A 20,190-nucleotide genomic window follows, 5' to 3' on the forward strand; every position below is an offset into this window, starting at 1 on the left:
CTCTGTCGCCCAGGCCTGAAGTGCAGTGGCATGATCTCAGCTTACTGCAACCTCTGCCTCCCGGTTTCAGACGATTCTCCTGCCTTAGCCCCCCGAGTAACTGGGATTATAGGCATGCACCACCACGCCCAGCTAATTTTTGTATTATTTTAGTAGAGACCAGGTTTCACCACATTAGCCAAGCTGGTCTTGAACTCTTGACCTCACGTGATCTGCCTGCCTTGGCCTCCCACTGGTCAGTGTCTTTAAATTTTTTTTTTAGGCAAAGAGCATATTACTATAAAAATAGTGATACTTGGCCAGGCATGGTGGCTCACACCTGTAATCCCAGCACTTTGGGAGGCTGAGGTGCATGGATCACCTGAGGTCAGGAGTTGAAGACCAGCCCAGTCAACGTGGTGAAACCTCATCTCTACTAAAAATACAAAAATTAGCCGGGTGTGGTGGCAGGCACCCGTAATCCCGGCTACTTGGGAGGCTAAGGCAGGAGAATCACTTGAACCCGGTAGGTGGAGGTTGCAGTGAGCTGAGATTGTGCCATTGCACTCCAGCCTGGGCAACAGAGGGAGTCTCTGTCTCAAAAAAAAAAAAAAAAAAAATAGCAACACTCATTTTCTGAAATTCCAGTGTTTCAAATACTAAGCAAATGATATGAAATCATGCTGCTTGATTGCCCTTCTGGTTGGGTCAGAACTTGACTCTCAGAACTCTCCAAGAATCCCTTTTGCCTTACCTTTTCTACACTTCAGGATTTTGACTCTGTGAACTAGGGTAGTTAGGCACAAAGTTTCTTGCTACGTTTTGAAGATGAGGGATGTTGGAAGAGACCAAAAGAAGCCAGACCAGAAGTGTAGGCTTCCATCTCTGATTTGTTTCCTTATGGTACCATCTTTGGCTCTAGTTTCCAACCATAGAAAAAATCTGATTCAGGAGACCCGTAGTGCTTCTAGGTAGCTCTGTGGCCTGGCCAACTTAACTTACTTGAGTCTCAGTTTCTCATCTGTAAATGGAAATTTGGACTAAATGAACCTTAAGTGTTTCTCTATTAATATTTATAAGTGCCTCCCCTCTTTCATAATATACATTCAGTACACTGACAAACTGATACTTGGGTTTTTCTGGGAGAAATTACTATGTAAGAATAGCTGGGCCGGGCACGGTGGCTCACGCCTGTAATCCCAGCACTTTGGGAGGCCGAGGCGGGCATATCACGAGGTCAGGAGATCAAGACCATCCTGGCTAACACGGTGAAACCCCGTCTCTACCAAAAATACAAAAAAATTAGCCAGGTGTGGTGGCGGGCGCCTATAGTCCCAGCTACTCGGGAGGCTGAGGCAAGAGAATGGCGTGAACCCACGAGGCGGAGCTTGCAGTGAGCCAAGATTGCGCCACTGCACTCCAGCCTGAGCGACAGAGCGAAACTCTATCTCCAAAAAACAAAACAAAACAAAACAATAGCCAAGAAAGTTTTAAAAAGGAAAATGAGGCCAAAAAAAATTTAGAATATATTATGAAATAATGATTACTAAGACATTGAAATTGGAGAAGAAAAAAAGATTAATAAAACACAGTAGAGCTTAGAAATCAACTCAAATACTTGTGGAAATTTACTATATATAATTAAAACACCATTTAAAATCAACAGGGAAAAAGATTATTCAATAAATTAGGACAGCTGGCTAACCATTTAGGAAAAGCTGGATTTTTTGCCTTCTTAAAAATAAATCTTAACTGAATTGAAGGTGTAAATATAAAAGATGAAATTTATGAACTGTCTATAAGACATGAATACATTTTAAAGTAACTATCCAGTGGAGTAATCTTTGTAAAGAGCGTATTAAAATTCAGAAGTCATGAAGGAAAATATTGGTACACTTGATAATATAAAAATTATGTATGGTATTACAACAAAAAAATTCCATGAACAGCGTAGTGGTTGAGAGCACAGACTCTGGAGCCAGATTTCTTGGGTTCTTTTCTTAACTCTGCCATTTAATAGCTTTGTCACTCTAAGCGAGTTTCTTAGCCTCTTGGTACCTTAATTTCCTCACCTTTAAAATGTGGGTAATAGTACTTACCAAATAGGGTTGCTTCAAGGATTAAATGTACATATTTATAAAGCACATATAACAGTGTTTGGCTCATAGTAAGAACACATATTAAGACTTACATACATATGCTGTGGATGAATGTGTCCCCCAAGTTCATGAGTTAGCCAGGCATGGTGGCTCATACCTGTAATCACTGCACTTTGGGAGGCTGAGGCAGGAGGATTTCTTGAGCCCAGGAAGTTGAGGCTGCAGTGAGCTATGATAATGCTACTGCACTCCAGCCTGGGCAACAGAATGAGAGACTGTTACTGCACCCCCCGACTCCCCCTGCCAAAAAAAAAAAGTTCATGGATAGGAAGCTAAGTCCCCCATGCAACTGTGTTGAGAGGGGGGACCCTTAAGAGGTGATTAGGTCATGAAGGCGTTACCCTCATGAATGGATTAATGTCATTGAGAGAGTAGGTTTGTTATAAAATCAAGTGGGGACCTCTCTTGCTTTCTCTCACTTGTGCTCTCACCTGTCACCTTCCTGCCATGGGGTGATGTGGCAAGAAGGTCCTCGCCAAATGTGGGCACCTTGATATTGGACTTACCAGCCTTCAGAACTGTGAGAAATAAATTTATTTTTCTTTCTTTTTTTTATTTTTTGAGATAGAGTCTGCTCTGTTGCCCAAGCTGGAGTGCAGTGGCACGATCTTGGCTCACTGCAACCTCTGCCTCCCAGTTCAAGTGATTCTCCTGCCTCAGCCTCCCAAGTAGCTGCGATTACAGGTGGCGCCACCACGCCCAGCTAATTTTTATATTTTTAGTAGAGACAGGGTTTCGCCATGTTGGCCTGGCTGGTCTCAAACTCCTGACCTCAGGTGATCCGCCTGCCTTGGCCTCCCAAAGTGCTGGGATTAGAGGCGTGAGCCACGTGCCTGGCCTTCTTTTTTTATTTTTTTCTGAGACAAAGTCTTGCTGTTTCCCAGGCTGGGTTGCAGTGGCACGATCTCGGCTCACTGCAACCTCTGCCTCCCAGGTTCAAGCGATTGTCCTACCTCAGCCTCCTGAGTAGCTGGGATTACAGGTGTGCGCCAGCCACCATGCCCAGCTAATTTTTGTATTTTTTAGTAGAGACAGGGTTTCACTGTGTTGGTCAGGCTGGCATTCAACTCCTGACCTCAAGCGACCCACCTGCCTCAGCCTCCCAAAGTTCTGGGATTACAGGCAGGAGCCACTGCACCTGGCTACATTTCTTTTTTTATTAAAATAAATTACCCAGTCCCGGGTATTCTGTTATAGCAACACAAAATGGACGTGATTTGTTAGAACTTGTTTTTTAAGTAAAGGTTAAATAAGGCTTAGAGGGTTATGCAAATAAAGTAATAAAGTATTTGTTAAAAAAAATGAAGGAAATTTTTAATAATACAAAATACACAGAGATTACTAAAATTTAGAAAGTGGTCTGTTAGTTGGCTAGGACCACCATAACAAAATACCACAGACTAGGTGGCTTAAACTATGGACATTTCTTTTCTTTTCTTTTTCTTTTTCTTTTTTTTTTTGAGACAGGGTCTCGTTCTGTCACCCAGGCTGGAGTGCAATGGCACAATCTTCGGCTCACTGTAACCTCCACCTCCCAGGTTCAAGTGATTCTCCTGCCTCAGCCTCCCAAGTAGCTGGGATCATAGGTGTGTGCCACCACACCCAGCTAATTTTTGTATTTTTAGTAGAGATGGAGTTTCACCATGTCGGCCAGGCTGGTCTCAATCTTTTGACCTCAGGTGATTCACCTGCCTTGTCCTCCCAATGTGCTGGAATTACAGGTGTGAGTCACTGCGCTCGGCCTGGACATTTATTTCCTTATAGTTCTGGAGGCTAGAAATCCAAGATCGAATGGTCTGCAAGTTTGTTTTCTCCTGAAGGCTTTCTTGGCTTGCAGAAGGCCACCTTCTCATTGTGTCTTCACGTGATCTTTCCTCTGTTGGTACACATCTCTGGTGTCTTTTTGTGTGTCCAAATTTCTTCCTTCTGTAAGGACACTAGTCAGATTGGATTAGGGCTCACATTGGTGGCCTTATTTTAACTTAATGACTGTTGCAAGCCCTATTTCCAATTTCCTAATACACTCACATTCTGAGGTACTGGGGGTTAGGGGCTTCAACATGGAGATTTGGTGGTGGGATACAATTCAGTCTATGACAAGTGAGAATGACAATATTGGCAATGAAGTTAAGGAACAGACACTTAGACACAGTTGATGGGAATGTTAATTGGGACAATCTTTTTGGCAAGTCGGTGTTTCAATGTATAGAAAAATTTAGAATGTTAATTTCACCCAGTGATTCTGCACCTAGGAAATTCCCTTATGAATATGTTCTCAAAAGAATGCAGTGATATATGTATTGTAGCAATATTTGCAATAGCAAAAATGTCTAAAAAATAGATGTCCATTGGTGGAGAAATAGTTAAGTAAAATTGGCAATATTCATGCAGTAGAATACTAGATGGCATGAATACAATGAAGTAGGTTGGAATGAAGTAGGTTGGAATGTGCTAATAAGGAGGACTTAATGAAAAAAAGTGTATGTAGTGTCTCTTTTTAATGTTTAAAGTATGTATGTGTGTCTGTGTGTGTACATATATGTATATGCATCCATTTTTTTCTGGAAGGATATACAAGAAATGGATAAGAATATGTATCTTTGAAGAGAAGGGTTGAATGGTAAGTGGGTCATGATTATTGTACTTTAATTTTTTATCCTTTGGCCCTGTGTGAAATTTTTTTAACTGGACCATTTGCCATTTGATTTTTCAGTTTAAAAATACATATATGAGGCCAGGTGTGGTGAGTCATGCCTGTAATCCCAGCACTTTGGGAGGCCGAGGCACATGGATCACCTGAGGTCAGGAGTTCGAGTCCAGCCTGACCAACATGAAGAAACCCTGTCTCTTCTGAAAATACAAAATTAGCTGGGCATGGTGGTGCATTCTTGTAATCCCAGCTACTCTGGAGGCTGAGGCAGGAGAATCGCTTGAACCCGGGAGGCAGAGGTTGCAGTGAGCTGAGATCATGCCATTGCACTCCAGCCTGGGCAACAAGATCGAAACTCCGTTTCAAAAAAAAAAAAAAACATACGTGTATGAGAAAAATTACAACAGTGCAATAAAGTAGACACTGTAAAAAGTTTCCTAGAACCCAGCCTCACAGTCTCCCAGTTCTCCCCAGAGGTAGCCTCTGTTACCAATTTCTTGTATATCCTTCTAGAAGTATTTCTTACTTTCATGAACAGTCTACTTCTACTTCCACTAAATATTAATATTCCATACCTACTCTTCCTCTACTGTGTGTTTTCCCTAATGATACGTCTTGGAGGTTGTTCTTTAGTGGAAAAGATAGATCTACCCATTCTCCTCCTCTACTTTCTTTTTTATTAGGAAAATTTTCAGACATACACAAAAGTAGATTTTTAATGAAGTCCCATGTTCCCATTCTCCCACTTTAATATTTATCAACAGATGGCTCACTTCCCACTGTCCTTACTTCCACTCTAGTCCTGCCCGCCTTTTGGATTATTTTATTTTTTCAGACAGGGCCCAACCCTTGGCCCTGTGGCGAAAGTGGCTTTTATTTCCTCTCTTGTGGAAGGAGGTGGGGGGAGCTTTCCCAGGCACATCAACCTAAAGAAGGGGTGGCTGCATCCCCAGAGCACAGGGCTAGAAGAGCCAATCATTGGATTATTTGGAAGGAAGGGCTTGTTCTTGTCCACTTCCTGGCACTCCTAGCACTCTGCTGCAAGGTGTGCTGGCAGGGGTCACACCCTTTGGGGCAGCAGCTCCTGCATCAGCAGAGGCACTAGGGCGCTAGGAGATAATCTGCTAGTTTTCACAAAGAGGAGAGGGCAGGGGCCCTGAGTGAGGGAGAGAAGGCTGGGGTGGCCAACCCCACGTCCCACGCCTGCCCAGTGTGATAACTTTCATAAGGCCTGGCTGGTGTGATTCCTCCCAGAAAGGCCTGGAGGAGCCCACAGGCAATGCACAATCTGATGGCTGGTCCTTTAAATGTCCATCTCAACTTGTGATTCCTCACGGCCCGCCCACTTACCTTCTGGGCCATTGCACAGGTGGCTCTGGCTGGCTTCTTTTGGGGGCTCATCACTGGCAGGACTGGTGACCCCAGGAATGGTGGGCAGATCCCTCGGGGGTGTTTTGGTCATGGGTGAGTTCCGACACTCCAGGAATTTCTAGTCGTAGATGATCCTGGTACCTCCCGGGGTGGCGCTGAAGACTGTGCCCCTGGGGGGTTGTGCTGTAGCTGCATGCCTTTGCCCAGCACCACCCAGCGAGTGGCAAGGATGGCCCGGCTCAGGGTCTGGCTGCAGCTGCTGTCCCCAGACATGGTCTCCAGTGCACGGCACCCAGGATTATTTTTTTTTTTTTTTTTTTTTTTATTTTTGGAGACAGAGTCTCGCTCTCTTGCCCAGGCTGGAGTGCAGTGGCGCGATGTCAGCTCACTGCAACCTCTGCCTCCCGGGTTCCAGCAAGTCTCCTGCCTCAGCCTCCGGAGTAGCTGAGACTACAGGCACGTGCTGCCACGCCCGGGTGATTTTTTTATATTTTTAGTAGAGACGGGGTTTCACCATGTTGCTCAGGCTGGTCTTGAACTCCTGAGCTCAGGCAGTCCTCCCACCTCGGCCTCCCAAAGTGCTAGGATTACAGACATGAGCCACCGCTCCTGGCCCACCCTGGATTATTTTAAAGCAAATCTAAGTACTTGTTTAAAGTGTTTCCTAAATTTTTTTTTAAAAAAGGTCATTTTAAGAATACTGTATGATGGATGTGATAAAAATCAAGTCATCCAGAAATATATAAAGTAAAAAGTAGAAAGTATCTTCTAGAAATACTCTCTAGAAATAATTTAGTTTATATATCCTCCCAGACCTTTTAAAATGAAGTAGAATATACATATCATAAAATATGCACAAATGTTATTTGTATAGTTTTGACAAATGTATCCAAGTTACTTCACCAAGTGAAGAAAATGTTTCCATCACCCCAGTAAGTTCCCCTGTACTCCCTTGTAGTCAGTCCAGTTCCTCACTCCAGGGCATAGGCAACTAACTGCTGTTCTGCTCTCTCTTACCATAGATTAACTTAGCCTATTTTTAAACTTTATTTATTTATTTATTTATTTATCTATTTATTTATTTATTTTTTGAGACGGAGTCTTCCTCTGTCGCCCAGGCTGGACTGGAGTGCAGTGGCGCGATCTCGGCTCACTGCAAGCTCCGCCTCCTGGGTTCATGCCATTCTCTTGCCTCAGCCTTCCGAGTAGCTAGGACTACAGGCGCCTGCCACCACGCCCAGCTAATTTTTTTATATTTTTAGTAGAGACGGGGTTTCACCGTGTTAGCCAGGATGGTCTCGATCTCCTGACCTCGTGATACGCCTGCCTTGGCCTCCCAAAGTGCTGGGATTACAGACATGGGCCACTGCGCCTGGCTGTTTTATTTTTTGAGGCAGGGTCTCACTCTCACCCAGGCTAGAGTGCAGTGGTGTGATCTTGGCTCAATGCAACCTCCACCTCCTGCATTCAAGTGATCCTCGTGCCTCAGCCTCCCGAGTAGCTGGGATTACAGGTGCACACCATCATGCCCATCTCATTTTTTTGTATTTTTAGTAGAGACAGTGTTTCACCATGTTGGGCAGGCTGGTCTCGAACTCCTGACCTCGAATGATCTGCCCGCCTTGGCCTTCCAAAGTGCTGGGATTACAGGTGTGATCCACTGTGCCCGGCCTTGAACTTTAAGTAGTATCATACAGTATGTACTTTTGGGTCTCACTTCTTTCAGTATAATTTTTTGTTGTTCTTTTTCTTCTGCCCACACATCAATGAGAAAGGCATAATGTTTCTGATAATTCATCCATGCTAAATAAATGAGTAGTTTATTTTTTTCTTCAGTAATATTTGACTTTATGAATATATAAACGTGACTTTGTAGAAATCTGTTTTCTAAAGTGATTATGTCATTTTATACTTCACCAATAGAGTTCCAGTTGATACACATCTTCAACATTTGGTATTATATATCTACCCCATTCTTTTTTATGTATGTATGTATGTGTGTGTGTATATATATATATACACACATATATATATACACATATATATACACATATATATATACACACATATATATACACACACATATATATATATACACATATATATATATATATTTTTTTTTTTTTTTGAGACAGAGTCTCACTCTGTCTCCCAGGCTGGAGTGCAGTGGCACGATCTCGGCTCACTGCAAGCTCCGCCTCCCGGGTTCACGCCATTCTCCTGCCTCAGCCTCCCAAGTAGCTGGGACTACAGGCGCCTGCCACCACGCCCAGCTAATTTTTGTATTTTTAGTAGAGACGGGGTTTCACCTTGTTAGCCAGGATGGTCTCGATCTCCTGACCTCGTGCTGGGATTACAGGCGTGAGCCACAGTGCCCGGCTACTTTTATATTTTTTATAAAATAGAGACAGGGTCTCACTATGTTGCCCAGGCTGGTCTTGAACGCCTGGGCTCTAGTGATCCTCCCACCTCAGTCTCCCAAAGTGCTATGATTACAGATGTGAGCCACTGCACCCAGCCTGCACTCTTTTTTAATAGTTCTATAGTATGATTCAGTTTTAAGGCTATAGCGTAATTTATTGAACCAATCCCCTGTTGATGGGCCTTTAGGTTTTTTCTGGTCTCCTACTCCCACAAGTAATGCTCCAGAGATTTGTGCACATATGCAAATTCATAGGTTAGTATCTTTGAAGTGGAATTGATAGGTCAAAGGGTGTTGCCAAATTTTTCTTCATGGAAGTTGTGCCTATGTGTACTCTCACCAAAAATGTATGAATTCTTACTTAAAAATATTTTGAACAAACTTGCTGGGTTTTGCCAGTCTGTTGGGTAAAACAAAAATATAACATTTTTAAATATAAAATTATATTTGTATTGGTATAAAATTAATTTTATACCAATGAAGTTTGCTCACTACAACCTCCACCCCCCGGGTTCAAGCGATTCTCCTGCCTCAGCCTCTTGAGTAGCTAGGACTACAGGCATCCGCCACCAGGCCCGGCTAATTTTTGTATTTTTAGCAGAGTTTCACCATGTTGACCAGGCTGGTCTCAAACTCTTGACCTCAGGTGATCCACCTGCCTCGGCCTCCCAAAGTGCTAGGATTACAGGTGTGAGTCACCACTCCCAGCCAATTTAGTTTTGTAGATAATTAATCTTTGTGTTTTCATAAATGGGATCTTTTATTATATTTTCTGGTTGATTATATGTAGAAATGCTATTGATTTTTTAAAAATTAGTTTTATACCATTCAAGTTTACTAGTTTCAGTAGTTCTTTCATTTGATCCTTTGAGGTTTTCCAGAGAGATAATCATAATTGAAAAATAAGGCCCGGCTAGTTTTTGTATTTTTAGCAGAGACAGGGTTTCACCATGTTGGCCAGGCTGGTCTCAAACTCCCGACCTCAGGTGATCTGCCTGCCTCAGCCTCCCACAGTGCTGGTATTACAGGCATTAGCCACTGTACCAAGCCTCCTTCCCAGTTTTTTATCATGAGCTGAAAGTATTACTTAAATTATTTAATTAGAAAATGTTTAATTCAGCCACTTGAAAGAATAAGGTAAATCAAAAATGTATATGGAAAACATTTCCGGGAAATATCATTAAGTAAAAAAGTAAGTGGCAGAATAGTACATACAGTAGATTCTGTTTATTAAAACAAAAAAACCTTTAGAACTAAGACAAAAAAGCAAAAAATGGAAACAAAATATTCTTGCATTTTTGCACTAACGGGTTGCTTCTAGTGTGAATTATATTGCACCTGCAGCCTGAGAATCCAGTTTTGATTTCCCAGAGCTTCTTGCCACTAGTGGACAGGTTTTTCTCAGTGGATTCTTGGCCTTTCATAAAGCAGTTAAGCAAATTGATATATGGTCAATACATAGCATAATCACATTGTTTGGCAAATAATCTCCTTATCATCTTTTGGTCTGATTTTTCATGAAAATTTTGGAGTAAAATCTAAGTATATGACCATGAGCAAATAATTTTAAAAGTCTTCTCTGTGAGAGACCTAACTAGTCACTCTAACTACTTTTTGCTCTACAGAAGAGACGCTCAAACCGCCAAGTTAAGCGAAAAAAATATACAGAGGACCTGGATATAAAGATCACAGACGATGAAGAAGAAGAAGAGGTGGATGTAACTGGTCCAATAAAACCTGAGCCTATCCTCCCTGAACCAGTGCAAGAACCAGATGGCGAGACTTTGCCTTCCATGCAGTTCTTTGTGGTAAGCTGTAAACTCAAGTGATTTCAGAGGATTGCCTTGCTGGTCACAATCATCTGTTGACTGACTGCATCTTTTGCTGCAGGAGAATCCCAGTGAAGAAGATGCAGCCATTGTAGACAAAGTGCTTTCTATGCGGATTGTGAAGAAGGAGGTGAGGGCTTTTTATTATTATTATTTTATTTTTTATTTTTGAAATAGAGTCTCACTATGTTACCCAGGCTGAAGTGCAGTGGCTATTCATAGATATGATCGTAGCACACTATGAACTTCTGGGCTTGAGCTATTCTTCTGCCTCAGCCTCCTGAGTATCTGAGACTACCATTGTGCACCACTGCGCCTGGCTTTTCTCCATCTTAATATTAACCCATAATGCTATGTTCACAGGCTTTATTTAATGAGCACCTTTGGATGTCAGATATATTGCTAGGGTGTAGTTGTGAGAGATGATGGAGGAAAGTTAGCTAGAAAACAGAAACTGCTTTACTGGTGCTTCTTTTACTTATCTGTTTAGAGTGGGTAAAGGCTTACTTTTTCCAGCTATCAGGCCTCTATTATTGAAGTATCAGACTAGTTCCTTAATCTCTGAGTTATTAATGTATTCAGATTATTGGTATGAAGTTCTGCAATGTGTGGTTAAAATTAAAAAGTTCATTCTTTTACGAATCAGGGACTAGTGACTAATTTATTTCTTTTTTCTTAGCTCCCTTCTGGACAATATACTGAAGCAGAAGAATTCTTTGTCAAGTACAAGAACTAGTACGTGATCTGTGCAAAAAGCTTGTCACCCCAAATTCCACAGTGTGGTAAAAAGTTCTCCTGGGTATCCTGGGTTGGAATGTGTCCCTTTTTTATAGTCTTGTATCCCGGATTGCTGTTTTTAATGGGGAAAAATGGCTATTCAGAGAGAAATTCAGGAATTGACATGACTCTTATTATTTCCTTGTAGGTAAGTGGGGTGAGGGTGGTTCCTGATAAAATGTCTTGTGATTCTCTTTACCTTAGTTTAGCACTAAGATCTTGCTACTCAAAATATGGCCCATGGATCAGCAGAATTAGCATTACTTGGGTGCTTTTTAGAAATGTGGGCTTTCAAGCACATCCCATACCAGGTGGTTTGTATACAAATTAGAGTTTCAGAAGCACTGACCTAAGAGACTGTCTCCCAATTTAAGCCTGTATTTGTTATGTCTGCTTCTGACTAATCCCAAAATTTCAGACAGTAGCCTGCCACCTTCTTTTACTTGCACCATGACTGGATTTTTCCATCCCCCTTAGCTCCTATCTGCATTGTGAATGGGCTACTATCTCCCAACTAGAGAAGGATAAGAGGATACATCAAAAATTAAAGCGCTTCAAAACCAAAATGGCTCAGATGAGACACTTCTTCCATGAGGTAATTAGGAATAGGTATTGCCTGCCATTTTTTTCATAGAAGCACAAATTACTGGGGTTGTCAGCCTTGGCTGATTCTTCAAAATACTTGTAATTGGTTTGTATATGTGGGTGTAAACTTTTAATTTTGGTCATTGACTTCCCTTACTTAACTGCCCTTGTGTTGTTTTCTTAGGTTTAAATATGGTTCATTTATTAGTTATAGGGTATTTTGAAATTGATTTCCTCAATGCACATGAAGTATTTTCAAAACTGGTGATACACTGACTGCTGGTCCACTTGAGACATTCTTTTTCCTCTGTCTTTCTTTAGCTATTGATGGTTTCTGTAGACCTATTATTAAGAGAGACCATTTATTTTCTCAAATTTCTAATCCAGTGGATTAGAAATAGGGATAAAGGAGCTTTAATTTCCAATATCCAGGTTTACTCCTAAACACTGGAGCAAGATGAGTGAAGAAATATGCCTGTTATATTTGCGGCGTTCATCCTTGATAAGAGTAGTTTTGGTTGTATGTTGCAAGTAGAAGAAAAAGTGGAATGGATGGACAAGTGAAAGAGATGAAGGAATGGAAATAGCATGTGTTTAAACCCTTGAAAAAGTGTAGGTATGGGGCTGGGCGCAGTGGCTCATGCTTGTAATCCCAGCACTTCAGGAGGCCAAGGCAGGCAGATCACAAGTGATCTCCTGACCTCAAGAGGTCAGGAGTTTGAGACTAGCATGGCCAACACAGTGAAACCCCGTCTCTACTAAAAATACAAAAATTAGCCGGGCGTAGTGGCAGACGCCTGTAATCCCAGCTACTCGGGAGGCTGAAGCAGGAGAATCACTTGAACCTAGGAGGTGGAGGTTGCAGTGAGCCAAGATCGCACTACTGCACTCCAGCCTGGATGACAGAGCAAGGCTCTATCTCAAAAAAAAAAAAAAAAAGGTTTAGGTGTAAAGCAGAGTAGAAAAATAGTTGCGGGAGATGTAGAATCAAAAGAGGTCTTATTTGAAAATGTGAAATGTGGAACATATACGTGTATTTATGGCAATGACTCAGTAGAGGGATTCCTAAGAATACAAGAAGCAATGAACACCAGAGCATATATGGAGAGAAGGACCTCTGTTAGAAAGAGACACTCACTGGTAGCAGGTGAGAAGTCAGGTATAGACCCTGGTAAATTCATAGGATTTGTTGTTACGAAAAAGGAGAACGCCCATTGGATAGCTTCTAATTTCTTTAAAAATTTTGAACTAGGATTCTCTGCTAAAGGTGGGCTTACTGGACAGTGATCTTTTGGTCTTATTGTTTGGTTTCATAACTCATCTAGGATGAAGAGCCCTTTAATCCAGACTACGTAGAGGTGGATAGGATATTGGATGAGTCTCACAGTATTGACAAGGACAATGGGGAGGTGAGTTGGTGAGGCATGGAGTAACGTGAACATCCTCTTAGATTTCTGCTGGTGGGTTTGCCAATCCTTTATTTTTCGGGTATGGATGCAAAATCCCTTGGACTGAAAAGGTATTTCTAGATTTTTCTGTGGAATCCTTTGAAAGATAATGGGAGGTAAGGGAGTAGGGAGAGATGCTAAAAGGCAAGATTTCTGTAAAGTCAAACATGTAGAAGCTAAGTACTGAAAAGTCATTCATCTTGGTCTCATTTTTCCTCATATTTTAAATGGGAGACTCTTGACATACAGTTAGAGGTGGGGTGTTGGGCAGGGGAAAGGGATACTTCACAAATTCCTAAATTTATGAATATAAAAATACTTCTACAGGCTCACTCCTAGCTTTCTACAAATCATGTTCTTGAGAATGGGCTACTTCCTGAACTCACCATTACTTAAATGTCTCTTCATTTGTCATTAAAACAGATCTGCTGGCCAGGCGCGGTGGCCCACACCTGTAATCCCAGCACTTTGGGAGGCTGAGGTGGGCAGATCACAAGGTCGGGAGTTTGAGACCAGCTTGGCCAACATAGTGAAACCCCATCTCTACTAAAAATACAAAAATTAGCCAGGTGTGGTGGCACACGCCTGTCGTCCCAGCTACTCGGGAGGCTGACGCAGGAGAATCACTTGAACCCGGGAGGCAGAAGTTGTGGAGAGCCAAGATCACGCCATTGCACTCCATCCTGGGCAACAGAGTGAGACTCTGTCTCAAAAAAACAAACAAAAAAGCAGATCTACATTTGAATCTGTATTTTAATTAGTTTATTTTTCTCTCTTTTCTTTTTGTTTTGTATTTTGTTTGTTTGTTTTTTTTTTTTTTGAGACCATCTTCACTCTGTCACCCAGGTTGGGGTGCAATGGTGTGATCTTGGCTCATTGCAACCTCCACCTCCCAGATTCAAGCAATTCTCATGCCTCAGCCTCCTGAGTAGCTGGGACTGCAAGCGTGTGCCATCATGCCCGGCTAGTTTTTATATTTTTAGTACAGACGGGGTTTCCTCATGTTGGCCAGGCTGGTCTCGAACTCCTGACCTCAGGTGATCTCCCTGCCTCGGCCCCCCAAACTGCTGGGATTATGGGCGTGAGCCACCTATGCCTGGCACCTTTTTCATTTTCAAATGGTCATCTATGTCTTAGCCAGCAGGGAATTCAGCTTTCTTTTAAATTTACTTCTAATTTTTTTAGGCTATAAACCATCATTTTCTTAGAATTTGTCACTTTATTTTTACTTCCAGTAGCACTTTTTGGTTTAGCTTAGCAGGATCATAAAGAAAATTTTTATCACATCTGACACTTTATACAGTGACCAGTAGAGAACAGCAGAACCTTTTTAAGATGTTAGTGTTCAGTGGGTGAGCAGGGCTTTTTCATGACTTTTTCAAGTGACTTGATCCTCCCGTACATCATTCTAACAGGACCTCTGAGTTAAATTCTTTCCTCTATAAAATTCCGAAGTTTATTCTACTTTATAAGTCTTCAGGTTCACTCAGAGACTCAGAATCTTAGACATCCAGGACCCAGTATAATTCATTGTCTTTAAATCCTAACAAGCATGCTTCACATAACATATTCTGCTTTTGAAGTTGGGGTGGTAGTATTGCGTGTTTGTTTGTGTGAGATGAGTGGAGAATGGGCCGGGTTTTAGGGCAGGTTGTTAGCTACTCTTAAATTCTCATCATTTTTCAGGATCTCAGCCTTTCCAACCTTGACAGTCTTATGCTTTTTATCATATCTACCCTTCTAAAAGCAATTGGCCTTTAGTTAGGCCCCTTTGGAATGTCTTGCAAATGACATGACAGATGATAATGTTTTCATACTCTAATACTATAATTTATGCTCCCAGTATTGGCTAATACTGTTCTATATACCCATTTTCCACCCCTCTGCAAAATAAGTTTGTCATCCATTTTATATTACCTAATGGTGGAAATAAATATTACAATAGATATTATGCTGGAAATGTGTGACCTGGACAAATGGCTTTATATGGAGAGTGACCTGAGTTACTATGATAAAGAAAAAGGTAAAAGAGCAAGCAGCTGGATCAATTCCAGAGATTCGAGATCTGTGACTACGTTGAAGCACTTTCACATATTTTGTTGGCTATTTTAAGTTTTCCATGAATTGATAATTAGAGATTCTTGTTGATTACACTAGGCCCAATCTAATCCTTGCTTTATACTTCATAAGCCAAAAATGGAGATGCAGTAAGTGCAGTGATCATGTTTATTAGTGAAAATAGGAGCCATTTACCATTGGTCACTGCCCCTTCACTTTCAGTGGAATACCTACATAAACTAGTACTTACTGTAGTTGAACTTTTTAGCATTTTCTCTTCCTTCTTTACTCTTAGTACCTCTTTTTGGTGATAACCTCTTGTTAGCTCCTAGCTTCCTGGCGCTCACAAGGACATTTCTTTATCATCATATAAGTGCTCTTGAGGTGCATCTGCAATGAGCTCTAGGGGCCCAGAAGCCAGTATAAGCTGATAGTCTTCATCCTAAAGGTAGCCTAGCTGCCACTGTGTCAAATTTGGCTCCAGGAGAATAGTATGGCACAGAAACATTATCTTTTAATTTCAACATGGTATAGGAAAAGATTAGTCTTTTTTTTTCATCTGTTTAGTTGATGAGCATGTTTTAGTGCTTAGTGTTCTAGAAACTAGTGGGTAGAAATTTTCCTTTTAGAAGAGATTCTTATAAATTGCTTTGAAGAATGATCAAAGCCATATAGTGCATCAGAAGGTGAACTTTTGGTTGGTGCATTTGGCCTGACTTTTTCAACAGCTTCTAGGTACTGATACTTTGTGATCTGATCTTACAATCAAATTTTTATTCTTTAACCGGAGCAGAGAACACAGAATCAGTTTCTTAAGGCTTTGGTTTCTTCTCTCCTAGCCCGTTATTTACTACCTGGTGAAATGGTGCTCTCTGCCCTATGAGGATAGCACATGGGAGCTAAAAGAAGATGTTGATGAGGGCAAGATTCGAGAATTTAAACGGATTCAGTCAAGGCACCCAGAGCTCAAAAGGGTGGTAAGTACATATGCATTAGAGTATAAAGGCCTACATAAGAAATGATTAAATTTTTTCCCCTATGGAATTTTTTGTTGTTTTAGCTTTTTATTATGGAAATTTCAAACATATAAAAATCGAAGAAATGGTATAATGTACCCATCACCCACGTAACAATTATCAGTACATATCCAGTCTTGTGTCATATATTTTCCTACCCATTAATTCCTGTTTCCCAGGTTATTTTAAATCAAATCCCAGATTCATTTATTTCATCTGTAAATATTACAGTGTTTTTGCCTAAAAGAAATAATACCGTTATTACACCTAAAAAATTTAATCATTCTTTAATATCATCAAGTCATTGGTACCAATCATTGCATACATTTCCCTGATTGTCTTCTAATTTTTGTTAAATCATTTAAATTTGGTTCTCAGTAAGGTCCATATATTGCCATCAGTTAATATGTCTCAAGTTTCTTTTAAGCTCCCCCTTAATCTCCTCCTCTCCTTCTAATTTTCTCATGAAGAAATCAGGTGATTTGTTTTGTAGGATTTTCCATAGGCTGAAGTTTGCTGATTACCCTTGGTACTTTTTTACATGTTCTCTGTCCCTGATATTTCACATGAATACTTAGGTTTAGAGCAACACTGTCCAATAAAACATTTTAGAGCTGTGCTGTCTAATACAGTAGTCACTAGCCATGTTTTTTTTGTTTGTTTTTTGTTTTTTAACATTGTAGAAAGCTCTATTAGACATCACTGTTCTACAGTGATGATCAGATGAGAGAGGGAAGCCAGTAACTGCTTCATAGATGGTGGTGTGTACTTCCATCAGGTTGTGTTTTGTGATGTTGTCAGCCATTTGTGATCATTATGGACCCGTAAAGTAACGTTATGAACTCATGAATTTAAATATATTTGACATGTTTTAATCCAAACAGTGTTGGTTTGAATTGATTTTAACTATTAGAACTTACCTAGTAAGTCTTCCCTTTTGGTAATGTCTCCACTCCATTTATTCAAACGTCTTGTTTTTTAGAATCGTCCACAGGCAAGTGCCTGGAAGAAATTGGAGCTATCACATGAATATAAAAACAGAAATCAGCTACGGGAATATCAGTTGGAAGGGGTCAATTGGCTGCTCTTTAATTGGTATAACAGGTAAAGGAAAGAATGGGCCCATAAGATGTAAGCTTAGTTCTGGGATTATTTTTATTTGTTTTCTATTGAAACAATTTCTTCCTACATACTCTATTTTTTTTAAAGATAGTATCTTTTAACATTTTTTTTTCCCATGGTGAATCTGCAGGCAGAACTGCATCCTGGCTGATGAGATGGGATTGGGCAAAACTATTCAGTCCATTGCCTTCTTGCAGGAAGTATATAATGTGGGCATCCATGGTCCCTTCTTGGTCATTGCCCCATTGTCCACAATTACTAACTGGGAGCGAGAATTTAATACATGGACAGAAATGAACACTATTGTGTACCATGGCAGTCTGGCCAGCAGGCAGATGATTCAACAGTATGAAATGTACTGCAAAGATTCACGGGTGAGTTGTATGTCTTGGGAATACTATGGCTTAGAGAAAGTCGGCCAAGGTACCTGGTATTTTAGGGGCTATATATGAATAGAAGACTTTTATTGAAAGTCTTCAATATGCCTATGCAAAAATGCTTATGGTTTAAGGCATTTTTATATAGCAGTGTGCAGGGCATTTTTTTGACTTTGCTATTTTTTTTTACCTAGTAAGACATTTGATCCAGTAGAAGTTCTGATTTTATTTATGAACATACACATTTTAAGTAGAATTTTGTCAGCATCAATGAATTTTAATCACAGTATTTTACAGAAATTAAATTCCTTTAGCCACTTATTCCGTGTGGTGGTGAGTTTCTTTCTTTTCCTCTTTTTGGTCTACTGAAATTTTCATCAAGATCAGTTTCTTTTTCTAAATGGTCAGGCATGGTGGCTCATGCCTGTAATCCTAGCACTATGGGAGGCGAGGTGGGCTTATTACCTGAGGTTGGGAGTTCTAGACCAGCCTGGCCAACATGGTGAAACCCCATCTCTACTAAAGATATAAAAATTAGCCAGGTGTGGTGGTGGGCACCTGTAATCCCAGCTACTCAGGAGGCTGAGGCAGGAGAATCGCTTGAAACCAGGAGGCAAAGGCTGCAGTGAGCCGAGATCGTCACACTGCACTCCATGGGCGACAGAGCAAGACTGTGTCTCAAAAAAAGAAAAAAAAAGATGCGTTCCTTTTTCCATGTAAATTTGAAAACAAAATTGGAATTATCCATCGTGTATTAACATGAATTTTATTGTTTTTCTACTATTAGTTTTCTTTTTTTATTTCTACCAAATCAAATCTTTTCGTCATATTTTGTAGCTTTTAATTTTGTTAAAGTGATTTCATTCTTTTGTCAATTTTTAGACATCAGCCAGTATTATGTTCTGTATTAGCTATTTTCATTTTTATTGTCTTGTGTAGTTCAGCATTGTCCAGCAGTTGTGGATTTCATTGTTAATCAACAAAAGATCTAGGGCAGAGATACATGAGCTAGGCATACAGCAGAGTAAAAATTGTCTAGCCTCTCATTCAATGAGTCTGTCATTTTCCCAAGAAGCTGAATATGTTGAGGAAGCAATGTATCTTACATTCAGTGATATGGCACTATTTTTCAGGAAGATAAACAGCGGTGGAGGTGGGTGGTGGTGCAGGTTGTATTGCCTATTAAACATGCCTTAATATAGACAAGTAATTCAGAAGAGCTCCTCATTTTGGTACATTTTTGGTTTTTTCTGACTTTACTGCCTTCATGCTTAGGGACGCCTCATCCCAGGCGCATACAAGTTTGATGCTTTGATCACCACTTTTGAGATGATTTTGTCAGATTGTCCTGAGCTTCGTGAAATTGAATGGCGCTGTGTTATCATTGATGAAGCCCATCGACTGAAAAACCGTAATTGCAAGCTGCTTGATAGTCTCAAGCACATGGACCTGGTGAGTTCCACACTGACTTGTGGGCAGAAACACCTAGAATTCACCTTAATTCCTTGCGGTATTAAAATAACCCTAGTTTAGCAGAGAAGAAAAGTCTGAATCGTGGTATTGACCAGTGGGGATGACCTATGGGAATGGTAACCTGAAAGTCATGTAAAAGTCATACACTTTAGAATTGGGAAGTTTAGTGATAACCAGAAGAGGAGGTAGGAAACTATATTGGTTACCTATTATTATTGCATAACAAAATACTCCAAAACTTAATGTCCTACAACAACTATATTTTTCATGATCTTCTAGCTCAACCACTTAGGCTGAGTTCAGCTAGTTGGTTCTTACGATGATCTTGCCTGGAGTCAGTATTGCTGCAGCTGGCAGTTGATGCTGGTTTTTATCTGGAGCACCTGGGTTCCACATGGCCTCTCATCCTCCATAGGTCAGATTGGGCTTCTTTGCGTGGTAGTCTCAGAGCAGTATTCCAAGAGGGCAAAAGTAGAAACAGCAACCTTTGAGATAGGCTCTGAAACTCACACAGTGTCACTTCTGCTACATTCTTGTTCTTGCAAGTAATAAGGCAAGCCTAGGGGTGAACCTTGATAGGAGGAACAGCAGCAAATTAATGACCATATTTAATCCAGCTCAGTTACATTCTGTAGAGGACAGCAGATTTTAGGATATCTGTGGGGAGTTGAATATGGAGAGACATATGTAACTGGAATAAACATAATCAGAATTCATTTTTTAATTTGCTTATAATGTTTGTCATTTCAATACATTAATGTCAGAGGGATTTCTTGAATGCTTTGTGTTTATCGAAAGAGGGGAGAAATGGAAGAAAAGTTAATGGACCAGTGATCTGGTCCATTCTCATCATTTTATAGATAAAGAAATTAAAGGTTATATACATTAAAGATTATATACTTGATAGGAAACCCCAGAAGTCCT

The 20,190-nt window shown here is 40.6% G+C and overlaps 1 protein-coding gene and 1 pseudogene across 7 annotated transcripts in view; one reads left to right on the forward strand and one right to left on the reverse strand.

The window, feature by feature from the left end:
• CHD8 (chromodomain helicase DNA binding protein 8) overlaps nt 1-20,190 on the forward strand; it is a 71,733-nt gene that overhangs the window by 30,717 nt on the left and 20,826 nt on the right. For all 7 annotated transcript variants that reach the window (XM_030803595.1, XM_030803593.1, XM_030803596.1 and 4 more), the window contains 9 exons: nt 10,207-10,389; nt 10,472-10,540; nt 11,090-11,145; nt 11,665-11,782; nt 13,098-13,181; nt 16,118-16,255; nt 17,277-17,398; nt 17,547-17,790; nt 19,069-19,245. In XM_030803595.1, coding sequence (XP_030659455.1) covers nt 10,207-10,389; nt 10,472-10,540; nt 11,090-11,145; nt 11,665-11,782; nt 13,098-13,181; nt 16,118-16,255; nt 17,277-17,398; nt 17,547-17,790; nt 19,069-19,245 — 1,191 coding nt within the window. The remainder of the gene's footprint in view (nt 1-10,206; nt 10,390-10,471; nt 10,541-11,089; nt 11,146-11,664; nt 11,783-13,097; nt 13,182-16,117; nt 16,256-17,276; nt 17,399-17,546; nt 17,791-19,068; nt 19,246-20,190) is intronic.
• LOC100598539 lies at nt 6,092-6,432 on the reverse strand (annotated as a pseudogene).

This window comes from Nomascus leucogenys, chromosome 22a, assembly GCF_006542625.1.
Source record: "Nomascus leucogenys isolate Asia chromosome 22a, Asia_NLE_v1, whole genome shotgun sequence".
Classification (NCBI taxonomy): domain Eukaryota; kingdom Metazoa; phylum Chordata; class Mammalia; order Primates; family Hylobatidae; genus Nomascus; species Nomascus leucogenys.